General features: G+C 37.0%; 1 protein-coding gene across 1 annotated transcript in view; it reads left to right on the plus strand.

Moving 5' to 3' along the window:
- The window catches only part of BTAF1 (B-TFIID TATA-box binding protein associated factor 1), a 103,675-nt gene that overhangs the window by 50,578 nt on the left and 40,410 nt on the right, over window positions 1–12,687 (plus strand). Inside the window, exons 15-20 of the mRNA XM_040486909.1 lie at window positions 5,484–5,910; window positions 7,066–7,256; window positions 8,528–8,681; window positions 8,760–8,869; window positions 10,884–11,085; window positions 12,082–12,230. Of these exons, the coding sequence (XP_040342843.1) occupies window positions 5,484–5,910; window positions 7,066–7,256; window positions 8,528–8,681; window positions 8,760–8,869; window positions 10,884–11,085; window positions 12,082–12,230 (1,233 nt within the window). The remainder of the gene's footprint in view (window positions 1–5,483; window positions 5,911–7,065; window positions 7,257–8,527; window positions 8,682–8,759; window positions 8,870–10,883; window positions 11,086–12,081; window positions 12,231–12,687) is intronic.

Below are 12,687 nucleotides of genomic sequence, written 5' to 3' on the forward strand. Positions count from 1 at the left end.
TGTTGTTGATAGCGCTGCTATAAACATTGGGGTGCATGTGTCCCTTCGAAACAGCACACCTGTATCCCTTGGATAAGTACCTAGTAATGCAATTGCTGGGTCATAGGGTAGTTCTATTTTTAATTTTTTGAGGAACCTCCATACTGTTTTCCAGAGTGGCTGTACCAGTTTGCATTCCCATCAGCAGTGCAAAAGAGATCCTCTTTCTCTGCATCCTCCCCAACATCTTTTGTTGCCTGAGTTGTTAATGTTAGCCATTCTGGCTGGTGTGAGGTAGTATCTCATTGTGGTTTTGATTTGTATTTCCCTGATGATGAGTAATATTGAGCATTTTTTCACGTGTTGGTTTGCCATCTGGATGTCTTCTTTGGAGAAGTGTCTATTTATGTCTTTTGCCCATTTCTTCACTGGATTCTTTGTCTTTTGGGTGTTGAGTTTGATAAGTTCTTACAGATTTTGGATACTAACCCTTTATCTGATAAGGTCATTTGCAAATATCTTCTCCCATTCTGTCGGTTGTCTTTTAGTTTTGCTGATTGTTTCCTTTGCTGTGCAGAAGCTTTTTATCTTGATGAGGTCCCAGAAGTTCATTTTTGCTTTTGTTTCCCTTGCCTCCGGAGATGTGTTGAGTAAGAAGTTGCTACGGCTGGGGCGCCTCGGTGGCACAGTCGGTTGAGCGTCCGACTTCAGCCAGGTCACGATCTCACGGTCCGTGAGTTCGAGCCCCGCGTCAGGCTCTGGGCTGATGCCTCGGAGCCTGGAGCCTGTTTCCGATTCTGTGTCTCCCTCTCTCTCTGCCCCTCCCCGTTCATGCTCTGTCTCTCTGTGTCCCAAAAATAAATAAACGTTGAAAAAAAAATTTTAAAAAAGAAGTTGCTACGGCTGACATCATAGAGGATTTTGCCTGCTTTCTCCTCTAGGATTTTGATAGCTTCCTGTCTTGTGTTTAGGTCTTTCATCCATTTTGAGTTTCTTTTTGTGTATGGTGTAAGAGAGTGGTCCAGGTTCATTTTTCTGTGTGTTGCTGTCCAGTTTTCCCAGCACCATTTGCTGAAGAGACTGTCTTTATTCCCTTGGATATTCTTTCCTGCTTTGTCAAAGATTAGTTGGCCATACGTTTGTGGGTCCATTTCTGGGTTCTCTATTCTGTTCCATTGATCTGAGTGTTCTTGTGTCAGTACCATACTGTCTTGATGATTACAGCTTTGTAATTCAGCTTGAAGTCCGGGATTGTGATGCCTCCAGCTTTGGTGTTCTTTTTCAAGATTGCTGTGGCTACTTGGGGTCTTTTCTGGTTTCATACAAATTTTAGGATTGTTTGTTCTAGCTGTGAAGAGTGCTGGTGTTATTTTGATAGGGATTGCTTAAGTTTTTATTTTAATTCCAGTTAGTTAACATACAGTGTTACATTAATTTCAGTTGTAAAATATAGTGGTTCAACAATTCCATACAACACCCGGTGCTCATCATGACAGGTGTTTTTCTCAAAATCCCCATCACCTATTTCATCCATCTCCCCACCCAGGAAGGGCAATTTTATTTTTTTATTTATATTTTTTGGGAGAAGGGCAATTTTAAAAGGTTAGTCTTAGCCTTGGCTAAGAGCCACTGCTTTTTAAATTTTTCACTGAATCCTGTTTTTTCTCTTACCTTCCAAATATGAGTGTTTCCCTAAGATTTTTATCTCTTATCATTCTCACAAGTTAGTTCTTACCCATGTGCTTTGCTATCTTCTCTTGATCTCTTGATGTTGTTCTTTTTTTTTTTTTTTCGTTTTATTTATTTTTGGGACAGAGAGAGACAGAGCATGAATGGGGGAGGGGCAGAGAGAGAGGGAGACACAGAATCGGAAACAGGCTCCAGGCTCTGAGCCATCAGCCCAGAGCCCGACGCGGGGCTCGAACCCACGGACCGCGAGATCGTGACCTGGCTGAAGTCGGACGCTTAACCGACTGCGCCACCCAGGCGCCCCTTGATGTTGTTCTTTTAGGCATTTTTAGTTGGATATCTCACTGTCACTTCAGCTTAACATAACCAAAACTGGAATTAAAAAAAAATTTTTTTTGTAATGTTTATTTCTGAGACAGAGAGAGACAGAACATGAGCGGGGGAGGGACAGAGAGAGAGGGAGACACAGAATCAGAAGCAGGCTCCAGGCTCTGAGCTGTTAGCACAGAGCCCAACGCGGGGTTTGAACTCACAAACCGTGAGATCATGACCTGAGCCGAAGTCGGAGCTCAACTGACTGAGCCACCCAGGCGCCCCAAAAACTGGAATTTTTTTAACAGTAAAATTCCTTTTTAAATCCACAGTTGCAAATCTTGTTACCATTTTCTTCCAGAAAGCCTCATATGTTCATCTTTTCCCTGTTTTCATTGCGACAACCCAGTCAAGGGCCATAGTACTTCATGACTAGGTCCTGACTCATCTCTAAGGCTCTAGGTGGTCTCTGGTCCATTTCATCCTGCATGTTGTGCTAGACTTGTAAAGTCCTTTAGTGCCACTCTGAAGGCATCCCTCCCCTGCTTAAAAACATTATTTTTGTTTTCCTTTATTTTCCTTTATTTTACTTTTTGTTTTTCTTTTCACACCTTTAAATTCCTCATCTCTTAGCACTGGGTGTTGTATGGAAACCAATTTGACAATACATTTCATAAAAAAAATAATTAAAGATAAATTCCTCATCTCTTACTATTTCTCAAACTTCCTCCACTTAAGTGTAGTTAGCTTTCTTGCAGACGTATACAATATGCTCACTCACTTTCTGTGCCTCACTCATTCTCCCTTCTGAGTCTGAGCTCCCGTTTGTTTCGTCAGGAATTCCCTACCCTCCACCCTCTATGCTTATCCAGAATTCATCTCTTGACATTCTTCCATTTATACCTTGCACTCAGGCCATGATTAGCTGTTTTTAGGTCCCTGGACAATGCCTCACTTACCATCCTCACCTCAGTCTGTTTGCCAATATGACCCTACAACTCCTGACTTACCCCATTCTTTAAAAACCCATCACAAGTGTTAACTTCGGTGGGACAAGCCTCCACTTATCTTATCACCTGAGAAGAGTTAAGCATCCAATGTGTCTCACGGCAGCCTGCACTTACCTCAGTTATATGTTATGTTTTCTTATTTACTTATATGTCTGTCTCCCATATTAGTCTCTACATTGTTTTGAGGTTATGAAGACATTAGGTCTTACTCATCTTTTAGTATTTCTCAATAAACACTTGAGTACTGAGTGAATGAATCAATGAACTTGGGCTGATTGGAAAGCTTTTCCTTAGCTGCTTAGAATCACTAAAAATTGACAAAAGCATATTACATTTAGGACAGTGTTTTCAAACTTTTAGCAGTGAGGTCCTGTTTCCAATAAATCTTATGCAGAAGTTGAATAAATAAAACAGATAATACAAAGTGGAAAGTATAAGCTAGAAGTGGTATGTGATTGTGTTTCTGTGTAGTGAGGAAACTGACAAGGTCAAGCAGATAGAGCTCAATTTAAAAAATTTCATATTTTATAATGATAAAATCTTACTTGTGTGCCTGTTTTGTTTTTTATAAGAGGCCAGCATTATCAGTCTTGCCCATACTAGAATTGATAATTTCTTTCTCTTTTAAAGTTTATTTATTTATTTTGAGAGAGAGAGTGAGTGAGCAGGGGCGGGGCAGAGAGAGAGAGAGAGAGAGGGAGAGCGAGAATCCCAAGCAGGCTCTGCACTGTCAGCATAGAGCCCAACATGGGGTTTGAACTCACAAACCATGAGATCATGACTTGAGCTGAAATCAAGAGTCAGACACTTAACTGACTGAGCCACCTAGGAGTCCCAGAATTGATCATTTCTAAGTCTGAAAAATTAGGTTCTCCTGATGGAGGAGGCTTCTCTGACCAATAGTCTTTAGACTGGACCTATTTATAGGGCCTCTCTGTGATTACAGTTACCTGTCAAACAAGAAGACTATTTTTGTTATGCAAGCCCTCACACAGTCTTTAGATGGTAATTTAAAAAACATGGCCCCACATGGGGCTCCTCTATGGCTCAGTCGGTTGAGCGTCTGACTTCAGCTCAAGTCATGATCTCACAGTTCATGAGTTCGAACCCCATGTAGGGCTCCCTGTGTGTAGGGCTCTCTGTTGTCAGTGTAGCCCGCTTTGGATCCTCTGTTCCCCTGCCCCCACCCCTTCCCTGCTCGTGCGTTCATGCTCTCGCTCGCTCTCTCTCTCTCTCAAATAAACATTTTAAAAAAAGAAAACATGTCCCCACAAAAATTTGTACATTAACCTTCATGAAATAACTTCATAATAGCTAATGGGTAGAAACAACCCAGATATCCATCAACTAATGAATGGATAAATACAATGTGGTATATTTCCATATAGTGCAGGATATTAATTGGCAAGAAACGGGAAAGAATACTACATTCATTACTACAGTACTGATGAATCTTGAAAGCATTGTGCTAAATGAAAGAAACCAGTCACAAAAGATTATGTACTGGATTAGTCCATTCATATGAAATATCTAGAATAGGCACACATATAAAGATAGAAAATAGATAAATGGTTGCATAGGGCTGGAAGGCAATGAAGAATGATTGTTAACAGGTATGAATTTTATTTTGGGTATGATGAAAATGTTCTAAAATTGTGATGGTTGTACAACTCTAACAAAATAAAAATCATTTTAATTGTACACTTTATTTCTTTTTAATTGTACACTTCAGATGGGTCTTTTGTATGTGAGTTAGATCTCAGAGTTGTTAAAGATGTATTGAGCAGTCTTTTAATGTGGCTTGTAAAGTAGTCTGATGTCACAGGGTTATAGCTTTAGGCAGCTCCTGGTAAGTAAAATATTCGTGAATATTGTACCAATTTCTTTCCCTTTTTTGCCCCCTCCTACTTGGGCATTTTTACTGGAAGGGAGGTCAAAGAAAGAATGAAAATAATCCAGTTAGCAATACTTAGCCAATTATCAGTAGCTGCCCCCAAAGTTTTTAAGTTGAGAAGAAGAGTTTTTCCCTGAAAGGACATTTGTGAGTTTTGATATTTGTTAATTAGGTTAGTTTATATTTGTTGATAGTTTTCTCATTTCACCAGACTACTGTGTTGGCCTTCTGTGTAATGTTCTCCTAGACTTATCAGATATGTGTAAAGGATAGGTAATTTTGTTGATCTCAGTAGACTTTGTGTGTCCATAGCTGACACACAATGATCCATTAGTTTCAGGTTTACAGTGTATCATAAGCAGTATAGTCAATGGTATTGTAATAGTGTCACATGGAGACTGTCCTAGAGAATACAGTGCTAATGTTAAATTAATCAAGTTTAAAGTTGGGAGGTTTGGACATTTTTTTTAGTTTACTGAATACCAGCAATACTAAATTTTGTGAAACTTAAAATTGAAACAGCTTGCTGTTGCCCTTTGGTTTACAGAGTATTTGGGGTTGATGTCATTAATGATTTTTAATTTCTCTTTTTCTAATAGGTCACTACTGTTTTTAATGAAGTCACATCATCTTTTGATTTAAATCCTCAAGTGTTACAGCAGTTAGATAGTAAACGACAGCAGGTCCAAATGACAGTTACAGAGACCAACCAGGAGTGGCAAGTGTTGCAATTGAGAGTGCATACTTTTGCTGCGTGTGCAGTTGTGAGTTTGCAGCAGCTTCCGGAGAAGTTAAATCCTATCATAAAACCATTAATGGAAACAATTAAAAAAGAAGAGAATACACTGGTGCAAAACTATGCAGCTCAGTGCATAGCAAAACTCCTTCAGCAGTGCACAACAAGGACACCCTGCCCCAATTCAAAAATTATTAAAAACCTCTGTAGCTCACTTTGTGTGGACCCATATCTAACTCCTTGTGTCACATGTCCAGTACCAACACAGAGTGGCCAAGACAATTCTAAAGGTATATGTCTGAACCTTCATTTGGGATAGAGAATTAACCATTTACATCTGTTTTCATTGACTTGTAGGTATCATTTAAGCACAAATCCAGTTTATGTGAGAGCTTTTTCCCATTTTGTATATATTGGTAATAAATATAAATATATAATATATATAAAAATATATATATATATTCCTCTAAACTCAAACAAGGTATTCATAAAAGACCTAAAAAAACCCCTGATATTTCATATAAGATGACTGAAATCTGTGAGACAGGTGTTAACCCTTAATCTCTCTTTCAAGAACATCATTATAGGATTTTACTATTAATGAGGCTAGAAACGTAATTGTATCAAATGTTGAATACAAATTCTTCTATAAAACTCTTGTTTCTCTATTTTAGTGCATGCTTTGTAAGATAAGTGAACTCTGTTACCTTTAGTAAATAATGTGTAGCCATTCTGATTTCATCCGGAAAATAAGAATTGCTTTCTATAGTATCAAGGACCAATGTTTCTTTCCATGCCTTAGTCCAATATGATTTACTTATTTTTGTTAGTAGGATTTTGGAAAAGCAAGTTATTCAAAATGTAATAAATTTACAACTTTAGTATGGTATATGTATTGAAAAATATGTGAACAAACTGGAAGAGGAAAGTTGCATTTTGAATATTAACATCTTAAAACTATAATAGGGTGACAGTCTTTCCCCAGCCCCACTCCTGTCACCCCCTTATGCTATTTGAGCCAGTAATATTTTGCAGTGGTCGATGTCTCTGAATTTATGGTGACTATGGACATTTCTTTTAGAGAGAACAGACATTTCTTGCAATGTTTTTAATTTTCTTTTTATGCCTAGAAGCAGTCGTTGATTTTTTAAAAATTAATATACTTTAACTGAAGGCCCCAAATCATTCTTGTGTGTTCTATTTCTTGTTAACATGATTCTACAACTTTGTATTAAGTATAGTCTTATGCAAATATCAAAACAATTAATGTTACAAATTATTGACTGTTCTGCTACCATTTCATTGTCTAAAGAAAATGTCATTGGCTTTTAGAAATTGAGGCTTAAAAGACATAGTTTTAAAAATATGTTGTATCTCTTTTGGAGCAGGAAGCGTTTGGTCACCTATATTATCCTTAAAAAGTTATTTAACTTTTTTCCTTTTAGGATCCAACTCTGAAAAAGATGGGATGCACCATACGGTCACCAAGCACCGAGGTATAATTACACTCTACAGGCATCAGAAAGCTGCTTTTGCTATCACAAGTAGGCGAGGTCCTACCCCCAAAGCAGTAAAAGCTCAAATAGCTGATCTTCCTGCAGGAAGTAGTGGAAACATCCTTGTTGAACTTGATGAGGTAAATAGGTGTTTTGTTTTTGACTACACTGATTATTAAACAGATATCTTACAGATTGAGAGCTAAATTGTCATATGAGCCTCCAGTATTGTATTTTTATATTTTTCAAAGTGAAAGAACTGGAATTAATAATCTTTCATAGTAGTTTCACAACATGATCCAGAAAAACTGCAAGCTTCTTTACAAATTTCTGTTGATACTTAATTTATAAGTGTCAAATAATTATTGCCTGCTTGACTTTTAGTCAGCGTGGAATTTACAGTGTGTGATGTGAGGTAGGGATCTAAATTTATTTTTCCACATGAACAGCCAGTTATCACATTACTGAATCCTTCTCTCCCTGATTTATAATGGCACCTTTGTTGTAGCTCATGCTTCATGTATGTGAATATCTATTTGGCTTTCTTTTCTGTTTGGTCTACTTGTTCTACAGTATTATCTTCTTTAAAGATAACTTAAAAAGTGTTTGGTTTTTGAAATTTTTGCAGTTCCATTATTAACAGTGAAATGAATGTTCTAGGTAGCTCTTTAGGTTGCATGACCTAGAAACTTACCTGAGTTCAGCAATAAATTATCAAAGCTAAAAGACATGTGTTTAATATATTTCTGTAACATACAGACCTATTTTAAGTTTCCTTTTTAAATTAAAATCTTATTACCTGTATTTGTTTTAAAATCTTCTATCAGTGATTTTTCAACTATCCTATTCATTACATAATTTTAATAAAAAATTTACTGTGACTTTGATATTTATATCTCTATGGCTTGCATAGTTCTTCCTTTAGTTAAAAATAATTGTAAAAATATATGCCTCTTTTGGGGAGGCAGGGTTTTTTTTTTTTTTGTATTATATTGAAATTATTGCTGAGTAAGAGGCAACTAATCTTGTGATTAGATAAAACAGATGCTCTTATAGGATCCCTTAAGTGAATATAAATATAAGGACAGATCATCTTCTCTCCTTATCTTCTAACTGCTAAGTTTCTTTGGGAAGGGAGAAGAACTAAAGAACATGTCACTTAGGACTATCTCTATAAACAGCACATATTCTTTATTTCCAGCTCCAAAGAATTATTTTACTTTGGATATAAAACTCTAGTTTGGGGTTTTATGTTCATGTAAATTTAATTGTTGAAAGGTGTTTATAGTGATAAATATGTTTATAATGATAAATATGTTTAGTTGCTTAATTGGTTAAATTCTCTTAATAGAATTTCAAATGCATTATAGTTTTTTCCAAAATTCTCTTTTCAACTAACATTTCATATTAGGCCCAGAAGCCTTACCTGGTTCAGCGGAGAGGAGCTGAATTTGCCTTGACAACTATAGTGAAGCATTTTGGTGGTGAAATGGCAGTGAAGTTGCCACATCTCTGGGATGCTATGGTTGGACCATTGAGGAATACAATCAACATTAATAATTTTGGTGTGTACGTTTTTCTGAGTTGGACTTTGTAAAATTATTTGCAAGGTGATACACACTTAAATCAATATATTTTAATAGATGGAAAGTCCCTCTTGGAAAAGGGAGATGGTCCTGCCCAAGAATTGGTGAATTCTCTGCAAGTTTTTGAAACCGCAGCAGCATCAATGGATTCTGAGCTTCATCCCTTGGTAACTAACTACTGCAAGTGTAGTTTTTTTCTAATAAAACAAATGGTTTTATTAAAAAGTCTTAAGGCTTAAAAAATGTAACTTTGATGTCATCCCTAGTAATTGCATTTTCTTTTATGTGTTATAACTAGATTCCTTCTTTATTGACAGCACATTTCTTTTTTTTTTTTTATATATATATGAAATTTATTGTCAAATTAGTTTCCATACAACACCCAGTGCTCATCCCAAAAGATTCCCTCTTCAATGCCCATCACCCACACACCCCTCCCTCCCACCCCCCATCAACCCTCAGTTTGTTCTCAGTTTTTAAGAGTCTCTTATGCTTTGGCTCTCTCTCCCACTCTAACCTCTTTTTTTTTCTTTTTTTTCCTTCTCCTCCCCCATGGGTTTCTGTTAAGTTTCTCAGGATCCACATAAGAGGACAGCACATTTCTTAAGGGCTTCGAGTCAGAGCTGGGTGCACAGACGTTAAAGAAAACCCACTTTGGGAGCTTTGAATACAGAGCAGTGGGAATAGGGCTCTGATGACACAGAAGCCAGGTGTAAACAGAAAGGAAGTTATGGCCCTATTAATTTATGCCATGTTAATAATATAACTCTAATTAACAGGTGATAAAAATTCTAAGTATAAAGGTAGAAGGAAGTTACCTGCCTGAGATAAAGCTAGTCAGTGGCAAAGAAAGAACACTGGTTTGTAGACTATTGTATATTAAAATGAATATTTCTTACAAAAAAAAATTGTGGCAGGAGAAAAATAGAATAGAGAATTAAATGTCTGTTTTTTCCATAGAAGAAAACCGTATTCTTTCCATGTAACTGCAGTGGGAAGCTCTGCAGTATATAGCATTGTTAAGTGCGCTAGCTCCTGTTCTTTATTCATGTTAACAGAAAAGGGAGAATCTAGGAGAGAGAGAAGAACGAATCTTTTCTATTTGTATAGTAATGAACTTCTGTCTTTTTCATGTTAAATTTTGTTGATTTATCATTAGTAGAGAAGGGCAGAATCTGTATGCTCTCACCCTTCTATGATCAGCTTAACAGTCATCAGAGCTGTAAGGCTAGTCTGTTGAGCCTGTACCTGGCTCTTAATCAACATAAATCCTGGTGTTCCATGCAGTAGGCTTTCATTAATGAGATATATCATGCTACTGTGATCATAATGCCTGTGGTAAGCCAGGAAGTTAAAGTGGAAAGTACTTACCAAAGGATGGTGCCTAGAACGAGTTCAGGATCACTCAACTCAGTGAATAGGAAGTACGTATTTAGGGGTGCCAGGCTAGCTCAGTTGGTAGAGCATGTGACTCTTGATCTCAGGGTCATGAGTTCAAGCCCCATATTGGGCATGAAGCTTACTTAAAACAAACAAACAAAAAAGTAAGTACTTAAACCTAAGCCAGAGCTACCAAATTGGGAGGGGACTGGTGATGTGTGGTATCATTTCCCCTCCCAAGGGGAGAATCTTAGAGCCTTTTGATGTGAACCCTGCTGCCTTAAGGGAAGAAAATGAAGAGTGAAGTTCTGCACCTTTTCTTTTTTTAGAGAGAGGGAGAGCAAGTGCGAGCGGGGGAGAGAGGCAGAGGGAGAGAGAAAGAGAATCTTTTTTTTTAATGTTTATTTTTGAGAAAGAGAGAGAGTGTGAGTGGGAGAGGGACAGAGAGAGAGAGGGAGATAGGATCTGAAGCAGGCTCCATGCTGACAGCAGAGAGCCCCATGTGGGGTTCGAACTCATGAACTGTGAGATCATGACCTGAGGTGGAGTCAGACGCTCAACTGACTGAGCCACCCAGACGCCCCCTGCACCTGTCTTTTAAGAAGAGTTTTAATATATTAATTTAGATTTAGATTAATTTTTTATCGAAGATGTTTTGACAATAATGTTTGAGGTAATTGGAGATACTCTTGGATTTAGAGCCATTTAGAATATTGAGAACCTCTGAGTATGGGCTATTATAGGTATATTTTAAACACCCCCTAATGAATATTCTGATTGTCTTAAACTTTTTGTTTTTAGTTGGTACAGCATTTGCCTCATCTTTATATGTGCCTTCAATACCCCAGCACTGCAGTGAGGCACATGGCTGCTCGTTGTGTAGGCATTATGAGCAAAATAGCTACCATGGAAACCATGAATATTTTTTTGGAGAAGGTTCTTCCATGGCTGGGGGCAATTGATGACAATATCAAACAAGAGGGTGCAATTGAAGCACTTGCATGTATCCTTTTTTAATTTGACAAATGTTAGAAATTATATTCATTTTATTTAAGGATGACTGAAATAAAATTGACTTATTAAAGTATGTTCATAAATAACCTGTGTTGTTCCCAAAAGAAAACTGCTTTGTTACATTTCATATGAAAGTATCTTTATATTGTATTATAAATACATTACAAATATATTTACATTTTATTATGAAAATTTTCACACAGAATGTTTGAAGAGTTACTATTTTAAGAGATCTTTTTAATAGGCAAAAATAATTGTATATACTTATGAAACATATTTCTAGTAACCGATCTACTGGTTTATAATTAGTGTCTTATTAATACTAATTAGGTACTGTGTATGTAGTCTGTATATTATAAATATGTTTTCAAAGTTCATTATGTGGGTGGAAAATGACTACTAAATAACTGGAAATACATAAGCAAGCTTTTTGCTATTGGTACAGCATCCATTGATGTTCTTTAACTCGAAGTATCTGAAAGATATTTCTAAGAGCAAGAAAGATGGATGGAGATCAAATCAATAGAAACTCTGGTTCAGAAATGCTGAAGATTGCAGGAGGACTGAACTTACTGGGCCCTGCTATGTCCAGTTATGATTGTCAAGATCCTGGTGGGAAATTTGGAATTAATCTTTGAGTGACATTGAATTGTGCTCCCTTGCTGGCAATGTAACTCACTTTATTTTGGTGTTGGAATTTTAGAAACTTGAAAGAATTTTTCTATGAGAAAAACCTGATTGAAACCTCTAGCATTTCTCAGATGATAAACAATTTTATAGTCCTAAGAGAAAGTTAAATGATGTTTACAAAAGAGCAACAGTGTACAAATGCTGTTATAATTGAATCAAGGATCTTGAGGGAGTCTATTCCCTCATGATATAGATGAGAAAGTGAGGAAGCATGTTACAAGTTACAATCTTGGTGTATCAACTTGAAAATAATTACCTCAGAATAGCTTGAAAATTTCCTTAATAACTTATTCAGGTGTAATGGAACAGCTGGATGTTGGTATTGTTCCGTATATTGTCCTTTTAGTTGTGCCTGTGTTGGGAAGAATGAGTGATCAGACAGACAGTGTAAGATTCATGGCTACACAGTGCTTTGCAACACTAATTAGACTCATGCCACTTGAGGTAAGTTGAAGATACTCAGTTTATGGACTTCATGTTTTCTATATTTTCATTTGTAATAATTGTAACTCTCTTAAAACAATGTCAGGTTAAAAACAGACCTCTGGAGTATGTTCACATTACAAGCATTAAAAATTTTGGGGCGCCTGGGTGGCACAGTCGGTTAAGCGTCCGACTTCAGCCAGGTCACGATCTCGCGGTCCGTGAGTTCGAGCCCCGCGTCGGGCTCTGGGCTGATGGCTCAGAGCCTGGAGCCTGTTTCCGATTCTGTGTCTCCCTCTCTCTCTGCCCCTCCCCCGTTCATGCTCTGTCTCTCTCTGTCCCAAAAATAAATAAACGTTGAAAAAAAAATTTTTAAAAAAAAAATTTTTTTTTTACCTTAATGGGTATTTTTTTAACACAGGGTTTTAAGTAAAACTGTGGTTTCTAAAAGAATGTTTACTCATTGATGCAATTCTAG

This window comes from Herpailurus yagouaroundi, unplaced genomic scaffold, assembly GCF_014898765.1.
Source record: "Herpailurus yagouaroundi ecotype Mexico unplaced genomic scaffold, PumYag 163, whole genome shotgun sequence".
NCBI lineage: Eukaryota > Metazoa > Chordata > Mammalia > Carnivora > Felidae > Herpailurus > Herpailurus yagouaroundi.